The following is a 14,296-nucleotide window of genomic DNA, read 5'->3' on the forward strand; positions in this document are numbered from 1 at the left end:
TAAGTTGTTTGAACGTTATCCCGCGGGTTCCAACACGTTTTGGAGGTAGTCTGCTTAACTATAGTAAGGAAGTATGTTTGTTTGTTTTTACTTTTTTATTTGAATAATTAAAACACAAAAGAAAAGTGCTGAAACAGCTTACCCTAAACAACAAATATAAAGTTACCAACGCATCGTAGTTCTATTAAACATACATATTTTGTGAATTTAGCATTACTTTCGTATTTACAGCTACATATCTGTGTTACTGTTTAAAAAAATAAAACTAGCAGTCAGTAAATAATAAATGATAAAGGGGACACAATTTAACGAAGCTTGTGAAAAAATAAGTCGCTTACAAAAACCTTATTACAATTATATAAATAAAGGAGTACTTACGTTTTATGAAAATCCTCTTCCAGTTCCCAATATTTGTAAGCAAAAATAATAGTCAAAGTAATGAAGAGTCTTGAGGAAAGAATTTGAAAAGGAAAAAAAAATCATAATGAGGAATAATGTAGCTGTTACAAGAGTTCCAGTCACTGAGGCTCTGAAGTTTGAAAATGGCGCCAATGTTCTACTGCAGCAGCTCTACCACTGTGATGACACGGGACAGATAAAAAAATAAATATAAATTTTCCTCAGTGAAAAATATTTTTTTTCGCAAACGGATTTATTGCACATTAGTTAACATAAGCTATTCTAGTCATCCATTGCTGAATTGTTTGTTTCAATAATTTATAATTATTTTTTTGATAATTTTTAATAACCGTCAGGTCGTGCCTTAGCCGCGGTGCAGGTCGGGAAGGTTTTCTTTTAAATTTCCTAACTAAAATCCTAGATGGCCGCAATGTCGCCCCCTGTTGTTTCATCTGTGTGTTTTCTGAGCTGGCATCGTACAGTCGGTTTTTTGCCTTATGAATCAAACATACTGCTTAGGTTTACTACATTTTACAAATCTAGCAACATATTATTACGTACAAGAGTACACAGAGCCTGATATATAAAGTCCAGGGCAGGACATAAATGCACTTTTTTTAAACCAGAGTCCAAAAATAAATAAACATGAGTTTAATATGGATTTAAGTATCTGAAACAAACAGGCATCATTCTGTGTTTTATATAATAAAATCTAGAGAGCAAATATTGCAGCGTATATAAATAATAATAGGCATAATAATAATAATTTCTGTTACTAGTTTAGGTGAGTCTCCTTGCAACATGTGTGCAGTTATTGCAATAATAAATGTATGGATTATTAATTATGACTATGTCTAGGCCAAAATCTCAACATACATGATCTGTTCATCAGTACTATCATGACTGTATCGTACACAGTACATTATCATTTACTGCGAAAGCAAACTGTACTGAGATCAGAACAGAAATGGTTACATTATTATGCTGACGTGGTCTTTCATCCACAACATGCATTCTTCCACTACTACCATATATAAATGTTTACATTTAGACAGCCTCCTTTGGTTTAGAAAATCTTGGAACAGGACAGTTGATCATTAACCAATGTAATACCAAGTAGTAATAACAGTCTCTGAGGCAGAGGTCTTTAGTGGATCATCTGGTTTTAACTTATTTTAGTAAGACGAAAGGACAAAGGGTAGGCTGCTTGTGCTGTACACTGACGTACTTGTGTCCAGTGTACTTAGAAAGTACACAAAATGAGGTTCCAGGTAACATACAATATAAATAAGAAAAAGGGAATTAAAAAATATAAAATAGCTGGACTGACACTTTCCAACAACAATGGAAAAAGTTTGCTGTATGTATGTATGTAAAATGAATGAACGATGTGGACATGTATGTAGAAATGATCAGCAGTTTTTACTAGTGTAATATTCCTTTACCTCATACTCCGAAAGAAAAATAATGTTAACAAGATGACTAATCTGACACCTCAACTCTTAAGAAATTTATTCTACAACTAATTTAGATTTAGAAGACATCAAAATCTGGAAGTGTGCTTAATAACGACTTCAAAAGATAATTCGATTTTTATTTACACAGGTTCAGAAAATGTTTATTAGAACAGTTTAATTATTCACAACATGATATATTAATCCATGACAGTGCTAAACATAGTTCCTGCACAAAATGTGTCCACTCTGAGGTATGCCAACATTTGCAAACATAAGACACCCTATAAATTAGTTTATTATTCTATAAGTGTTTTTGCAATTAATATACACTAAATTAACATTTCATTATTTTACAACAACTAATCAACCGTCCAAGCAATCAACAAGTAAAAGTCAAAACAACAAGATCCTCCGTGTTCAGTGTGAATACACAGAGTTACACAAATACAGTGAATATAATAAAAACAGTTTGTTTCAAATGAATCCCGTATAAAGGCAGGTCCACTTGTTGATGTCCTACACTGTCACATGTTTACGTGATCATTCCTTAAGGTAGACCTCTGTATGTGTTGTTTTCATCTGTTGGCCCATTGTCCTTGTGGTTCCCAACTTCATTCTCCTCTTCCTCTCCTTTTCCCAGCATTCTAAGTGGCCACAGCAGGCCATGCTGGGCATGTTCAGGTTTTTGACAGCAGGGCCCATTTTTCTCTTTAGTAAGAAAATAAAGCAGCGCATTCAGCCAGGCGTTGAACGAGGCCAGCGGCCGAGTGATTTTATAACAGATGGAAACCATGCGCATGGTGTGGCACTGGACCCTACTCGTCAGTTTCAGCAGTAGGAAAATGGTGCGAGTGACATGAAAGGGGAAGAAGCAAAGGGCAAAAAGGAGAGTGATAGTAATTATGGTCTTGATGGACTTGCGCCGCCTGTTAACGTAAGGTGATTGAGCCCCCAAGATGATTGACATGCCCTCTCCTCCTATCTCTGCGACGGTTTCACAGCCCGTCCCACTTCTGACTCTTTGAGGAGGAGGAGGCTGAGAGTGCAGCGTCCGAAATATTGTTAACACAACACGTGAGTAGCACCAGGCAATGATGCTAAAAGGCACAAAAAAGCCCAAGAAATGAAGCGTGACCCCGTACGGGATGTAATCACGGAACTCTCTATCGATTGCATCATCCCAGCAATTATTGAACACCTCCTCCCTCGAGCCCTTACCTTCACGTGGAAGATACTGTGTCTGTGCGAAACGAAAAATCGGGCACGTCAGTGCAAAAACAGCTATCCATACCAAAACGCAAGTCCCCTTCACTGCTCGTTTGGTCTCCAGGGTGATGGTCTTCATGGGGTGGCAGATGCCCAGGTAGCGGTGCACCGAGATGCAAGTGAGGAAGAAGATGCTACAGTAGAGGTTGAAGTAGAAGAGGAAACGCACTAGACGGCACATGAAGTCTCCAAACACCCAGTCGTCCCGCATAACGTAACTGGCCACCAAAAAGGGCAGGGATAAACCGTACATGAAGTCTGTCGTGGCCAGGTTGACCATGTAAATCAAGGAAGCATTCCAGTGCTTGGTGCGTCGAAAGGAACGATAGAGAACCACAAAGTTAAGGCTTATGCTGAAGACAAAGGTGAAGGAGTAGCAAATGGGCAGGAAGATGTACTTGTAGGACTCGTCAATATTGCAGGAGCCAGTAACCGAAGAATTGTGTGAGGAGGAAAGCTGGGCGTCTGCCCCCTTCTCTGTTTCAAACAAAACAGTAGGCACACTTGTCGTCATTGTCGGCTAGTTCTTAGGGAGCGTCCTTGTTTCATCCTCCCATTCTTTGCTGCTAAAAGCACGTCTTCTCCAAAGAACCAAAACGATCTCCTCCTTTTGGTCTAGGTTAACATCTAGGAGAGATACATGATGCTGTTAGGATACACAAAATGTCATCCCAGACAAGCCCTCCCCGCATCCCCCTTTCTCTTTCACAACCCCTGGTACTGTTTGCGCATAGGTATATATGCTGCTGATTCAGACCCTTTTCACTTCATTAACCCATCAAACAGTAACCACACTTCCCCTCTATGTTCTATTCTATCTTTCCCACCCCTCACCCGTCCCTCACATCAGAACTCTCTACCCCGTCCCTTTTCCTCGAAACAAATATAAACCATACGTAATTGCCAGCTTTAGAAACTTTGTCGAACTACGCCTAGAATCCCCTCTAGGTCCATTTGCACATTAAACATCCTTTGGGATTCTATGGATGTCATGGCTATCCCCACCTCCCGGTAAAGTTAGCACACAGCTGACTGAGCTCGTGGTGATTGCTTATTGCCTATCACTTCTCAGACATAAAAGACACTATGTCAATAAATCAGTGAGCCACTAAATGACATTAAAGTAGTCTGCTTTGGCTAAATAAACAACAAGGTCCTTACTTGGGGAATCAGACATCATAAACAGTGCAAACAACCCTTCACATTACCCACATATTGCAAGAGTTCACCGCTCTGCATAGCTGTAAACTTATTACAGACTAAAAAAACAATCATATTTATAGACAAGACATATATTAACATTTTTCCAGGTAAGCAAAATATGAGTGAACTGTAGAACACCAATGACATATGCAAGGACAGCGAGAAACACCTGTTGAATTTGGTAAAGAGCTGTTGAAAATTTTTCACTTACCTATTTTAATAGAGTCCTTTTTGAAAGAAAAAAGCTCTATTCCAACACTGAAAACAGTTTCAGCTAACTGTCAAGAAGACAATACAAAAGAGCAAATCAAAGATTTTGGCTTCGTCTGGTCATTCAGCCCTGAATCTTTCCCTTTCGCATCAGTTTCTTGAACTATTTTGACCATTCTCTCAATCCAGCCCTCCTTGGTCATCTCTTGCTCCATGATCTGTCCCTCCCTCTTTCTTCTTTCCTCTATTAGTGCTGAGCTGGCCTTTTGACAACACATACTCTGGCTAGGCAAGATACACACAGACACACACAACAGAAGAACAATAATATATCAGTGTAACAGAATAGTGCACACGATCTTATTGAATTCCCTTTTATTCCACAAAATAATATTTAAGTATTACACAAACAGTGACACAAACAATCCAGTTATGAGTTGCTTGGCAATGTATGTACACACACATACTTTGTAGCATTTAATGAGCCATGTCTTAACACGTGAGAGGCTTGGCTTAATTGGCTTTGCCACTAAACAAATTAGAGTAATACTGAGCAAAGGAGCATGTCATGACATATATTTGTTTTTTGTTACTTTGTATATCGTATTTTGTCACTTTATCAGTTTGACCTAGCAAGAGTGTAAACCGCAGTTTTAAATCCACATTGGCACCTTAAAAATGTCTTTTGAAGTGATGGAGTGATGCAGCTTTTCACAGTGAAGTCAATTATTTCAGGCAGCTCACGGACAGTCTTGTAAACGAAGGGTCCCGTCATTTTGTTCCTTAGAGGAAATACTTATTTTGATCGTGCATCAGAGTGATGTCATATCTTGTACCTCCAACAGCATGGCGTCCTGCTCTGTTCTCAGCTGGTCCCTTGTGAGAAGTCGACCCACCAGCTCTGAACTGAGGTCTGCACACATACACAAATATACACTTACTTATTATTCACAACAGGCATTATCAGTGTTACATAAGAGTTAATACAAAGCTTACCATGGATGTCTTTGCTTAGTGACGTCCTCAATGCTTTCAACTCCTTCAAGCTGAAATTCTTCAAGTCATTTCGTTCGTAGTGCTTCCTTTCTCTGAGAGCCTCGCTGGGAGGTATAGTCTGTGATTGGGGTTAGTGGAGTGCAATTATGACTTTGCATACACAACTTATCAAAGTTTAGGCTCAAGATTTTTACAATGTGAAATCTAGGCTGCATGTAATTGATCAAAAATGCAGTCAAACAGTAATATTCCAAAATATTATTCAAAAAAAAAAAAAACTTTTTTATTTGTATATCCACCTTATTTTTCCCGTAAGAACGGGCGTGGCCATTTGTAAATTGAATGGGTCTGGCTTCCGATGTCATTTGCTTCCAGCTATTTTTAGCTGTACAAAACAGCTTGTTTTGCTGCTTGATATTGCAGACTGTTTTACCATTTACTGCACTTCGTTATTCTTCTCATTATCCTTTTTCAGGATTCTTTGATAAATAGAATGTTCAAAAGAACAGCATTTATTTGAAATATATATTTTTTGTAACAGTGTAGCCATAGTCTCTACTGTCATTGTTGATCAATTTAATGCGTCCTTGCTGAATTAAAGGGTTACTCCACCCCAAAATGAAAATTTTGTCATTAATAACTTACCCCCATGTCGTTCCAAACCTGTAAAAGCTTTGTTCGTCTTCGGTACACAAATTAAGATATTTTTGATGCATTCTGACAGCTCTCTGACACTCCATAGACAGCAATGTAATTAACACGGTTAAAGTCCAGAAACGTAGCAAGGAGATCAGTAAAATAATCCATGTAACATCAGGGGTTTAAGCGTAATTTTGGAGAGTATCCCCGGAACGTAAATAGCGTATGCTATTCTGTGTTAGCCACAACACACGGATACGTTGTTTTCGTTCAAATTAAAGCATAAATAAGTGTAGAAAACGCATCCGCATGGCACAGCTGACACAGAATAGTATATGCTGTTTGTGTTCAGGGGACGTGCTCCAAAATGGCGCTAGGGTGACTGCGGAAGAGAAGAATAACAAGTTGTTATTTTGTTTTTGTTTTTTGCGTACAAACAGTGTTCTCGTGGCTTCGTAAAAAGCACGGTGGAACTCCTGATATCACATGGATTATTTTACCGATCTCCTTGCTACGTTTCTAGACGTTGATTGTGTTAATTACATTGCTGTCTAGGGGAGGGTCAGAGAGCTGTCAGAATGCATCAAAAATATCTTAATTTATGTTACGAAGACGAACAAAGCTTTTACGGGTTTGAAACATGGTGGTAAGTGATTAATGACGACAATTTTCATTTTGTGGTGGAGTAACCCTTTAAAGGGGTCATCGGATGCTAAGTTCACTTTTACATGTTGTTTGAACATTAATGTGTGTTGGCAGTGTATGTTCAAATTTACCCTATAATGATAAAAATCCATGCAGTGGTTTTTAATGAATCTGTAAAAATAATATTCCCTTTCTCAGATGCCTGTCATTGTGGCGTCACACCATCAGAGGCCGCTCCATGAGCGTCTTACCTCAAATCAGTTGTAACAGTCCAACCTCCATGTTTTGATGCTGGAGCAGGGATGTAAGTTAGACAAGAATTGAGTGATTGAGGTGTTGTGTTGTGTTCATATGTAATAATGAACGTAGTGGTCGTCATTTACTCCCGACATCTGAGCTGCTGAAGATGCTGTGGATTACGTTTGTTTGTGAAGGGAATGTGTCTCCCGATCTACATATATTTGTCTATGTTCGCGCGAACCATTCGTGATCCAGGTTCACTTACAGCAGAAGTGAGTATAAGGGTTTTTTTTATGAATCTTTGCGATCACCTTTCCTAATAATGTGCTAATTAGCAAGTTTAGCGGCTAAACGCGGCTAAAGTAAACAGGATCATCACTCCACAGAGATAAGAGAGGGGCAGAGTGAGCAGAGCTCATTTGCATTTAAAGCAGCCTCGACCAGAATGGGATGATTTTTGCAGAGCTGATTTTGGCAAGGTAAAAACTGTGTTATTTTACACTACCATTGAGAATTTTTAACCAAAGTATATTATAGACATTTCATTAAGACCCTACAGAATCATATCAACTTGTGGAAAATGGGCATCCGATGACCTCTTTTAAAGCATTAATTTCTTTAAACAAAAACTTACTGACCCCAAATATTTGGATGGTAATGTACAGAACAAGACATTTACATAACCAATACAAACTAATATCTAACTATTTGAATAGATGTGCTTCTTGAGTTACTAAATACATCAAATGAAATGCATATGTAGGACACTACAAAATGAGTATGTTCTCTGTTCTAACCTGTTTTTGCTCCAATCTCAATTTATGTCTGAGTACACTCAGTGCAGCTCTGACATCATTCTTGAACCCTCTTGATTTAGTTTTCTTAGTCGATGCAGAGCTTGAACCACGTTCTTTCTCTCTGACCTCTGATTGCTGCTACTCTTACTGGACTGTTTTGCTGCCTGAAAAGGTAAAAAAGAGCATAAATTATTTTTCAATCCAATTCAATTATTGGTAACACTTTGCAATAAGGTTCTATTAGTTAATGTTAATAACATGACCAAACAATGAACAATACATTTATTACAGTATTTATTAATCTTTGTTAATGTTAGATAATAAAAATTTAGCCGTTCTTTGTTAGTTCATGTTAATTCATAGTGCATTAACTAATGTTAACAAGCACAACTTTTGATTTCACTAATGCATTAGTAAATGATGATATTTACATTTACTAAGATTAATAAATGATGTAAAAGTATTGTTCATTCTTAGTGTATGTTAACTAAACTAGTTAAAGGAGAAGACCACTTCCAGAACAAAAATTGACAGATAATGTACTCACCCCTTTGTCATCCAAGATGTTCATGTCTTTCTTTCTTCAGCCGTGAAGAAATTATGTTTTTTGAGGAAAACATTTCAGCATTTTTCTCCATATAATGGACTATGGTGCCCCAAATTTTGAACTTCCAAAATACAGTTTAAATGCAGCTTCAAACGATCCCATATGCGGTTGTAAATGATCCCAACCGAGGAAGAAGGGTCTTATCTAGTGAAACGATCGGTTATTTTCATAAAAATAATAGAATTTATATACTTTTTAATGTCAAGCGCTCATCTTGTCTCGCTCTGCCTGAACTGTTTTGATCTTCTTTGCATGTTCACTTTGCATAGACTGGGTCGGTACTTCTGCAGTGATGTAGGATGATTTTGAAATGATTTTTGAAGTTGAGGGAGAATTGTATTTAAATTGTATTTTTCTAATGAAAAGAACCGATCATTTCGCTAGATAAAATCCTTCTTCCTCGGTTGGGATCAATTACAACCGCATTTAAACTGCATTTTGGAAGTTCAAAATCAGGGGAACCATACCAGTCCATTATATGGAGAAAAATGCTGAAGTGTTTCCCTCAAAAAACAATTTCTTTACAGCTGAAGAAAGAAAGACATGAACATCTTGGATGACAAGGGGGTGAGTACATTACCTGTACATTTTTGTTCTGGAAGTGGACTTCTCTTTTAACCAATGAACCTTACTGTAAAGCATTATCCAATTATTAATCTTATCAAGTATCATTAAACAGACATGAACAAAAATGTAGGTCTCTATCTTTATCCATCTGAGCGCTACGCACACTGAAGTTGTTTAGACTGTTCAAATTACAGTATGTTGCCACCCACACTCACTAATAGTGAAAATGGCCACACTGCTGTTTATTTTACCTCCTTCTTTGCCTCCATTTCCTCTTCTTCCTCTTCACTTTCACTGTTGTTGATGAAGCAGAGCTGTAAATTCATCTGACTTTGAAGCCTAGAATAAGAGGGCACAATTCTTATAGATTTTATTCGAACTCTGATTAAGTGAAAAAGAAAAGTAGTTTCGATTTATGAAATCTGCATGACCTTGATGTCAGAGCAGTCAGACGACTGTTGCAATCGTCCTCCATGTCCTCATAGGTTTCTCTGTGACTACTCAGCCCTCTGATTTCTGGCCAATCTACTGTCAGCCTGTCCAAGTCCTGCAGACAAACATTTTTGTATAAATTCATGGCAGCTGTTATTGTAGATAAACAGTCAAAGATTACTAGTAAAGTCATTGTAGCTCTTGCCAGTCCAAAACAAAAAGTGTCATCTGTTTTTTAATCTTTTACCATTTAAGGGACATTACTATCTTTAATATCATTCAGACCTTTTCCCTCTGTCTCCGCTCTTCTTGTTGCTTCTCAAGTTCAGCAATACGAAGACTCAGATCCTCCCAATGCATGATGGGTAAGCCCAGGTCATCTTCAGGATATCCCTCCTGCCATAACAAGGCGGCCCCCTCTGCATCCTCCTCTGTCTCATCACTCTCTTTTTCATCTCCTCTCTCCCGCTCTTTTTCTTTTTCTCCTTCCATTCTCAAGGCCCCTAACAGAATAAGATTGAAGATCAAGAAGATCATATATTTTAGAAAAAACAAATTGTTAATTTTATAACATCACTTGTTTGTGGAGGTTACTGAGAAAAGCTGCCTCTCATAATCAAGACAGACTTATCCATAAAAGACAAACCATTTTAACATTTATTCCTTACAATGACCTAGTATGTTTGTTTATAGTACTCAGTACTATAAAGTACTTTTTAACTATAGTACACTACCAGTCAAAAGTTTTTGAACAGTAAGATTTTTAATGTTTTTTTTTAATCTCTTCTGCTTACCAAGCATGCATTTATTTGATCCAAAGTACAGCAAAAACAGTACAGTTTTGAAATAGTTTTATAATTGTTTTTTTTCTTTAAATACATTTTAAAATGTAATTTATTCCTGTGATCAAATCTGAATTTTCAGCATCATTACTCCAGTCTTCAGTGTCACCTTAAGAAATTATTCTAATATGCTGATTTCTGTTCAAGAAACATTTTTATTATTATCAATATTCAAAACAGTTGAGTACATTTTTTTTCAGGATTCTTTGATGAATAGAAAGATCCGAAGATCAGCATTTATCTGAAACAAAAAGCTTTTGTAACATTATACACATTATTTTGGGGGAAAGAAATTATAGAAATTAATACTTTTATTTAGCAAGGATGTTTAAATTGATCAAAAGTGATGATAAAGACATTTATAATGTCACAAAAGATTCCTATTTCAGAAAAATGCTGTTCTTCTGAACTTTTTATTCATCAAACCTGAAAAAAATATTCTAGCTGTTCTCAACATAATAATAATAAATGTTTTAGAATGATTATTAGAGAATATTAGAATGATTTCTGAAGGATCATGTGACTGGAGTAATAATGCTAAAAATCACAAGAATAAATTACATTTTAAAATATATTCAAATAGAAAACAGTTATTTTAAATAGTACAAATATTTTAAATAAGTACTATTTTTGCTGTACTTTGAATCAAATAAATGCAAGAGACTTTAAAAAAAACACTAAAAATCTTACTGTTCAAAAACTTTTGACTAGGAGTGTATACAATTATACTATACAGTACTTTTTAATTTTTACAAAATAATCCAAGAGTGACTAGTACCCTTTTCAGTTTCACTAGTATTATTCAGTGAGACACTAGTACATACCAGCATTTATTAATTTTCTATTACCAATAGTGACTATAATTATTCAGTAATTATTCAATTGGTAACAAGTTGCACATTCTTCCCATTCAGTTCTGTGGTTCATATATCATTCCAGACTATGTATTCAATGTATTTCTGCTACCTGTTCCATTTTTAGTATTTATTCATACTGGCATATATTATAATAACTTTTAACAATTCCAAATAGTTACCTATGTCTATATTTTCTTAGAATTAGAAACAGACACTAATGTGTACTGTCACTAGTATAAAATATTATATAATAATATAATATAGTATAATAAATAACATTTTACTTAGTAAAACGGTTTGTCATGCAACATCTGTGTTTTGTTTGTCTTCCACAGAATATGGATGAAACATTTCACTTTTTTTTTTTTCCTAGAAACGTTACAACATCCAGAACATGAGGAGCCATCTACCGTATTACTTCAGAAACTGCAATATCCCAAAACATTAACTCTGAAAAATACTGACTAGTTTGGAAATTAGGTTTAAATCCTAAACGCGTAAGTATTTCTATATTTTACGTAATTTATACATTCCAATGATGTAAAAGTATGTTAATGTAGCCGTGTGCTATCACGTTTGGCCACGTATTGCAATGACACAATGTATCTAAAAAAACTGCTGTACGGTTTAGTTTTTGGAGGTTTACTTACTTTTTTTGGTGGAATGTGTTTGCAAATTATGCCCTGCTGTCCAGCAAGTCAAAAACCATACATTTCCATAGTTTTCTTGGACTTTAAAACTTGTTTTCCTTGCTGTCCCGTTACGCGCCCTCCTCCTCGTCTTCGTTATCCTTTTTACTCTTTTTCATCCATGGAGATCAATTTTCTCTCTCTTTTCCGCTACTTACACCACGTTCTTTAGAGGTTTATATATGTTGATTTTCACCTATTCAATCAATCCAACATTTTGTTCCTTTAAAAAAAACTTCTAAACGCAGACAGCCAAAAACTCAAGGAATTTGGCGACGTTTTGTTATGGGGAGAGAACGTGAAGGGAGGAGAATGAGCGAAGAGTCATAAAAGTAACCACTTCAGGTGTCCAGTTTCAGTCATTTGCAATTATTACAAAAGATTAGTGAATAAATCGTTCAAATCAAAGCAGTTTGTAGTTCATGACACCTAACAAATAGTTACACAAAAGTTTGTTTCTGAGGTAAAAAGAAACCGTTTGGGTTTAGGTGTCAAATGTCAGCATGTCAAAACATGCCTAATTTATGACGGAAAAATTGCAGCCATTAGTGAACTGCAGGGTTTAGAGATTGTGTTTACAGAACATTTAGATAAACCCTCGGTTGAGGACAAAACATCCTTTAAATAACGTCATAATTCAGGGAATATAAACTTTCAATGCTCAAAACAATCAAAAGCTGCTGGTGTTATGTTATATTAGCTTAATTTGTCTAACAAACCAAGTTAAACATGACTAGAACGGAGACAGACAGTTGTAAATAGACAGCTGAGGAACTCTGAATATTAATGAAGTAAAGTTTGTTTCAAACTCCTTATGACGTTGCACTCGACAATCACTCTACTTCCGCTTCCTCTAAAGTCAGCTGATTTCATCGGGTGACTGTTGACATCGATCGAGGCCAGAGAACTTACAAAAGTAACTTTTATAAGTTCAAATGACAGTCGTATAAAGTTTATTTTATGTAAAACGGTCCACCGGCATCTCTGAGTAACTGAAAACTAACAAGCTTGTATTATAGAAATGGCTTCTTTGCTTTTCTGCGGTCCTAAACTAGCAGCATGTGGACTGGTCCTGAGCATTTGGGGTGTTATTATGCTGGTAAGTGAAATATTCTCTATGTTCATGTTTCTGTACATAGTTTATACATGCTGAAAGGCAATTAAAAATACATTAAGCATATCTTAACTTTTTTGGAACTTGTAATAGGCCAAGTAAATTCATAATCTTAGCAACAATGCAGGGTCCTGTTGCCCTGGAAAACCTAAATATCAGGAAATTACAAAGGTTTGATTTCCAGGCCTGGAAAAGTAATGTCAATTTCTAGTCATTTCTATCATTTTTGAGGGAAGTATTTATTTAGTTAGACGTTTGGCTTTGTGAGGCTCAAAAAATGTTTACAAATATTGATATTAAAAAAATCTAATCCAGTAACTATAAACTACGGGAAATGGGAATCATGAGGGGAAAAAAGTCATGAAAGTGTGGGCACTCTGAATCTGAAAACTGTCCTACACTGCTAGTAAATGGAGAAATACAGCTCCACACCATAATTAACATTTTTGGATTTCTTTTAGGCAATGCTGGGGATTTTTTTCACGACACATTCAGCTGTGCTCATAGAGGATGTGCCTTTCACAGAGGAAGACATGCACGATGAGTGAGTTCCTTTTGCCATTTACTCATTTTGTCACCCTGGAAAATAAGTCTGTCTAGCATAATGAATGTCACATGTATTCACAAGACTTTATGATTGTACCTATGACTGTTTTTTATGCTCTGTCTGTTTAAAAGTGTAGTCCAGTAGTCTTATCAAATGTTTTCAAACACTATATTCTTTTCTCTCATTTCAGTGAGACTGCACTGCAAAACATCTATAAATTGTACAACCAAGTTGGATACAATTGCTTCATTGCAGCAGTAATCTACGTTGGCATAGGATTCCTGTCATTTTGTCAGGTTCGCCTGAACAAACGCAAGGAATATCTGGTGCATTAGTACCACCTAGTGAATGGAGTATAACTCTACCTCTAAATTCCTTTGTTGTGTTGTATGTAATGCTGCATTTGCCCTAAAATGAAGCTTAAATGATTGTAGATATTTAAGATGGAATAAGATTATGTATTTTACTGTGCTTTTCTTTATTGCCTTTCTATCTCGAAACCTATCAGAGAATACAAGATGTGTGCGCTTAACCATTATGATTATGTGGTACCTCACTAGTGTGCCTTTTATAGTGCTCTTCTGATCATTGGACCTACCAAATGTCACTAAATGATTTAATTGTGATTTTATTTATACTTAAGTATAAAAGTAAATGTTGAATTGAATTTCACCTTGGTTCTGTTGTCACAATAAATGACTCAAAATTTTGCTTATGCAGTTTGTCACAGTACATAAGTGTAAATGTTGTCAACATGGTTTTAAAATTACAAACCAGCTTTTTAGATGA

General features: G+C 36.2%; 3 protein-coding genes across 3 annotated transcripts; 1 reads left to right on the forward strand and 2 right to left on the reverse strand.

Annotated features, from left to right (window-relative positions):
• Positions 1–2,005: 2,005 nt before the first annotated feature.
• si:dkey-6n21.13 (P2Y purinoceptor 3) lies at positions 2,006–4,795 on the reverse strand. Its single transcript, XM_051114023.1, has 2 exons — positions 4,537–4,795; positions 2,006–3,749 (listed from the first exon to the last, which is right to left on the reverse strand). Exon 2 carries the CDS (start codon positions 3,634–3,636, stop codon positions 2,404–2,406), a length of 1,233 nt encoding a protein of 410 aa, XP_050969980.1. The 5' UTR covers positions 3,637–3,749; positions 4,537–4,795; the 3' UTR covers positions 2,006–2,403.
• A 98-nt stretch (positions 4,796–4,893) lies between these two features.
• Positions 4,894–12,144, reverse strand: si:dkey-6n21.12 (schwannomin-interacting protein 1). Its single transcript, XM_051114024.1, has 7 exons — positions 11,808–12,144; positions 9,744–9,961; positions 9,458–9,573; positions 9,278–9,365; positions 7,853–8,016; positions 5,532–5,649; positions 4,894–5,448 (listed from the first exon to the last, which is right to left on the reverse strand). The coding sequence occupies exons 2-5, from the start codon at positions 9,948–9,950 to the stop codon at positions 7,891–7,893; spliced, it is 537 nt and encodes a 178-aa protein (XP_050969981.1). The 5' UTR covers positions 9,951–9,961; positions 11,808–12,144; the 3' UTR covers positions 4,894–5,448; positions 5,532–5,649; positions 7,853–7,890.
• A 60-nt stretch (positions 12,145–12,204) lies between these two features.
• On the forward strand, positions 12,205–14,222 carry rnaseka (ribonuclease, RNase K a). Its single transcript, XM_051114025.1, has 3 exons — positions 12,205–12,945; positions 13,422–13,504; positions 13,698–14,222. The coding sequence occupies exons 1-3, from the start codon at positions 12,868–12,870 to the stop codon at positions 13,840–13,842; spliced, it is 306 nt and encodes a 101-aa protein (XP_050969982.1). The 5' UTR covers positions 12,205–12,867; the 3' UTR covers positions 13,843–14,222.
• The last annotated feature ends 74 nt before the right edge of the window (positions 14,223–14,296 follow it).

Source organism: Labeo rohita, chromosome 7 (genome assembly GCF_022985175.1).
Source record: "Labeo rohita strain BAU-BD-2019 chromosome 7, IGBB_LRoh.1.0, whole genome shotgun sequence".
In the NCBI taxonomy this organism is placed as follows: Eukaryota; Metazoa; Chordata; class Actinopteri; order Cypriniformes; family Cyprinidae; genus Labeo; species Labeo rohita.

Bases quoted from the DNA above. Each gene is read 5' to 3' on its own strand.
- si:dkey-6n21.13 (XM_051114023.1), bottom strand. From the start codon at position 3,636: ATGACGACAAGTGTGCCTACTGTTTTGTTTGAAACAGAGAAGGGGGCA.
- rnaseka (XM_051114025.1), top strand. From the start codon at position 12,868: ATGGCTTCTTTGCTTTTCTGCGGTCCTAAACTAGCAGCATGTGGACTG. The intron at 12,946-13,421 runs GTAAGTGAAATA...GATTTCTTTTAG, and splicing joins TTTGGGGTGTTATTATGCTG to GCAATGCTGGGGATTTTTTT. The intron at 13,505-13,697 runs GTGAGTTCCTTT...CTCTCATTTCAG, and splicing joins GAGGAAGACATGCACGATGA to TGAGACTGCACTGCAAAACA.
- si:dkey-6n21.12 (XM_051114024.1), bottom strand. From the start codon at position 9,950: ATGGAAGGAGAAAAAGAAAAAGAGCGGGAGAGAGGAGATGAAAAAGAG. The intron at 9,366-9,457 runs GTCATGCAGATT...CTCTTATTCTAG, and splicing joins CTGACTGCTCTGACATCAAG to GCTTCAAAGTCAGATGAATT. The intron at 8,017-9,277 runs GTAAAATAAACA...TTACCTTTTCAG, and splicing joins AAATGGAGGCAAAGAAGGAG to GCAGCAAAACAGTCCAGTAA.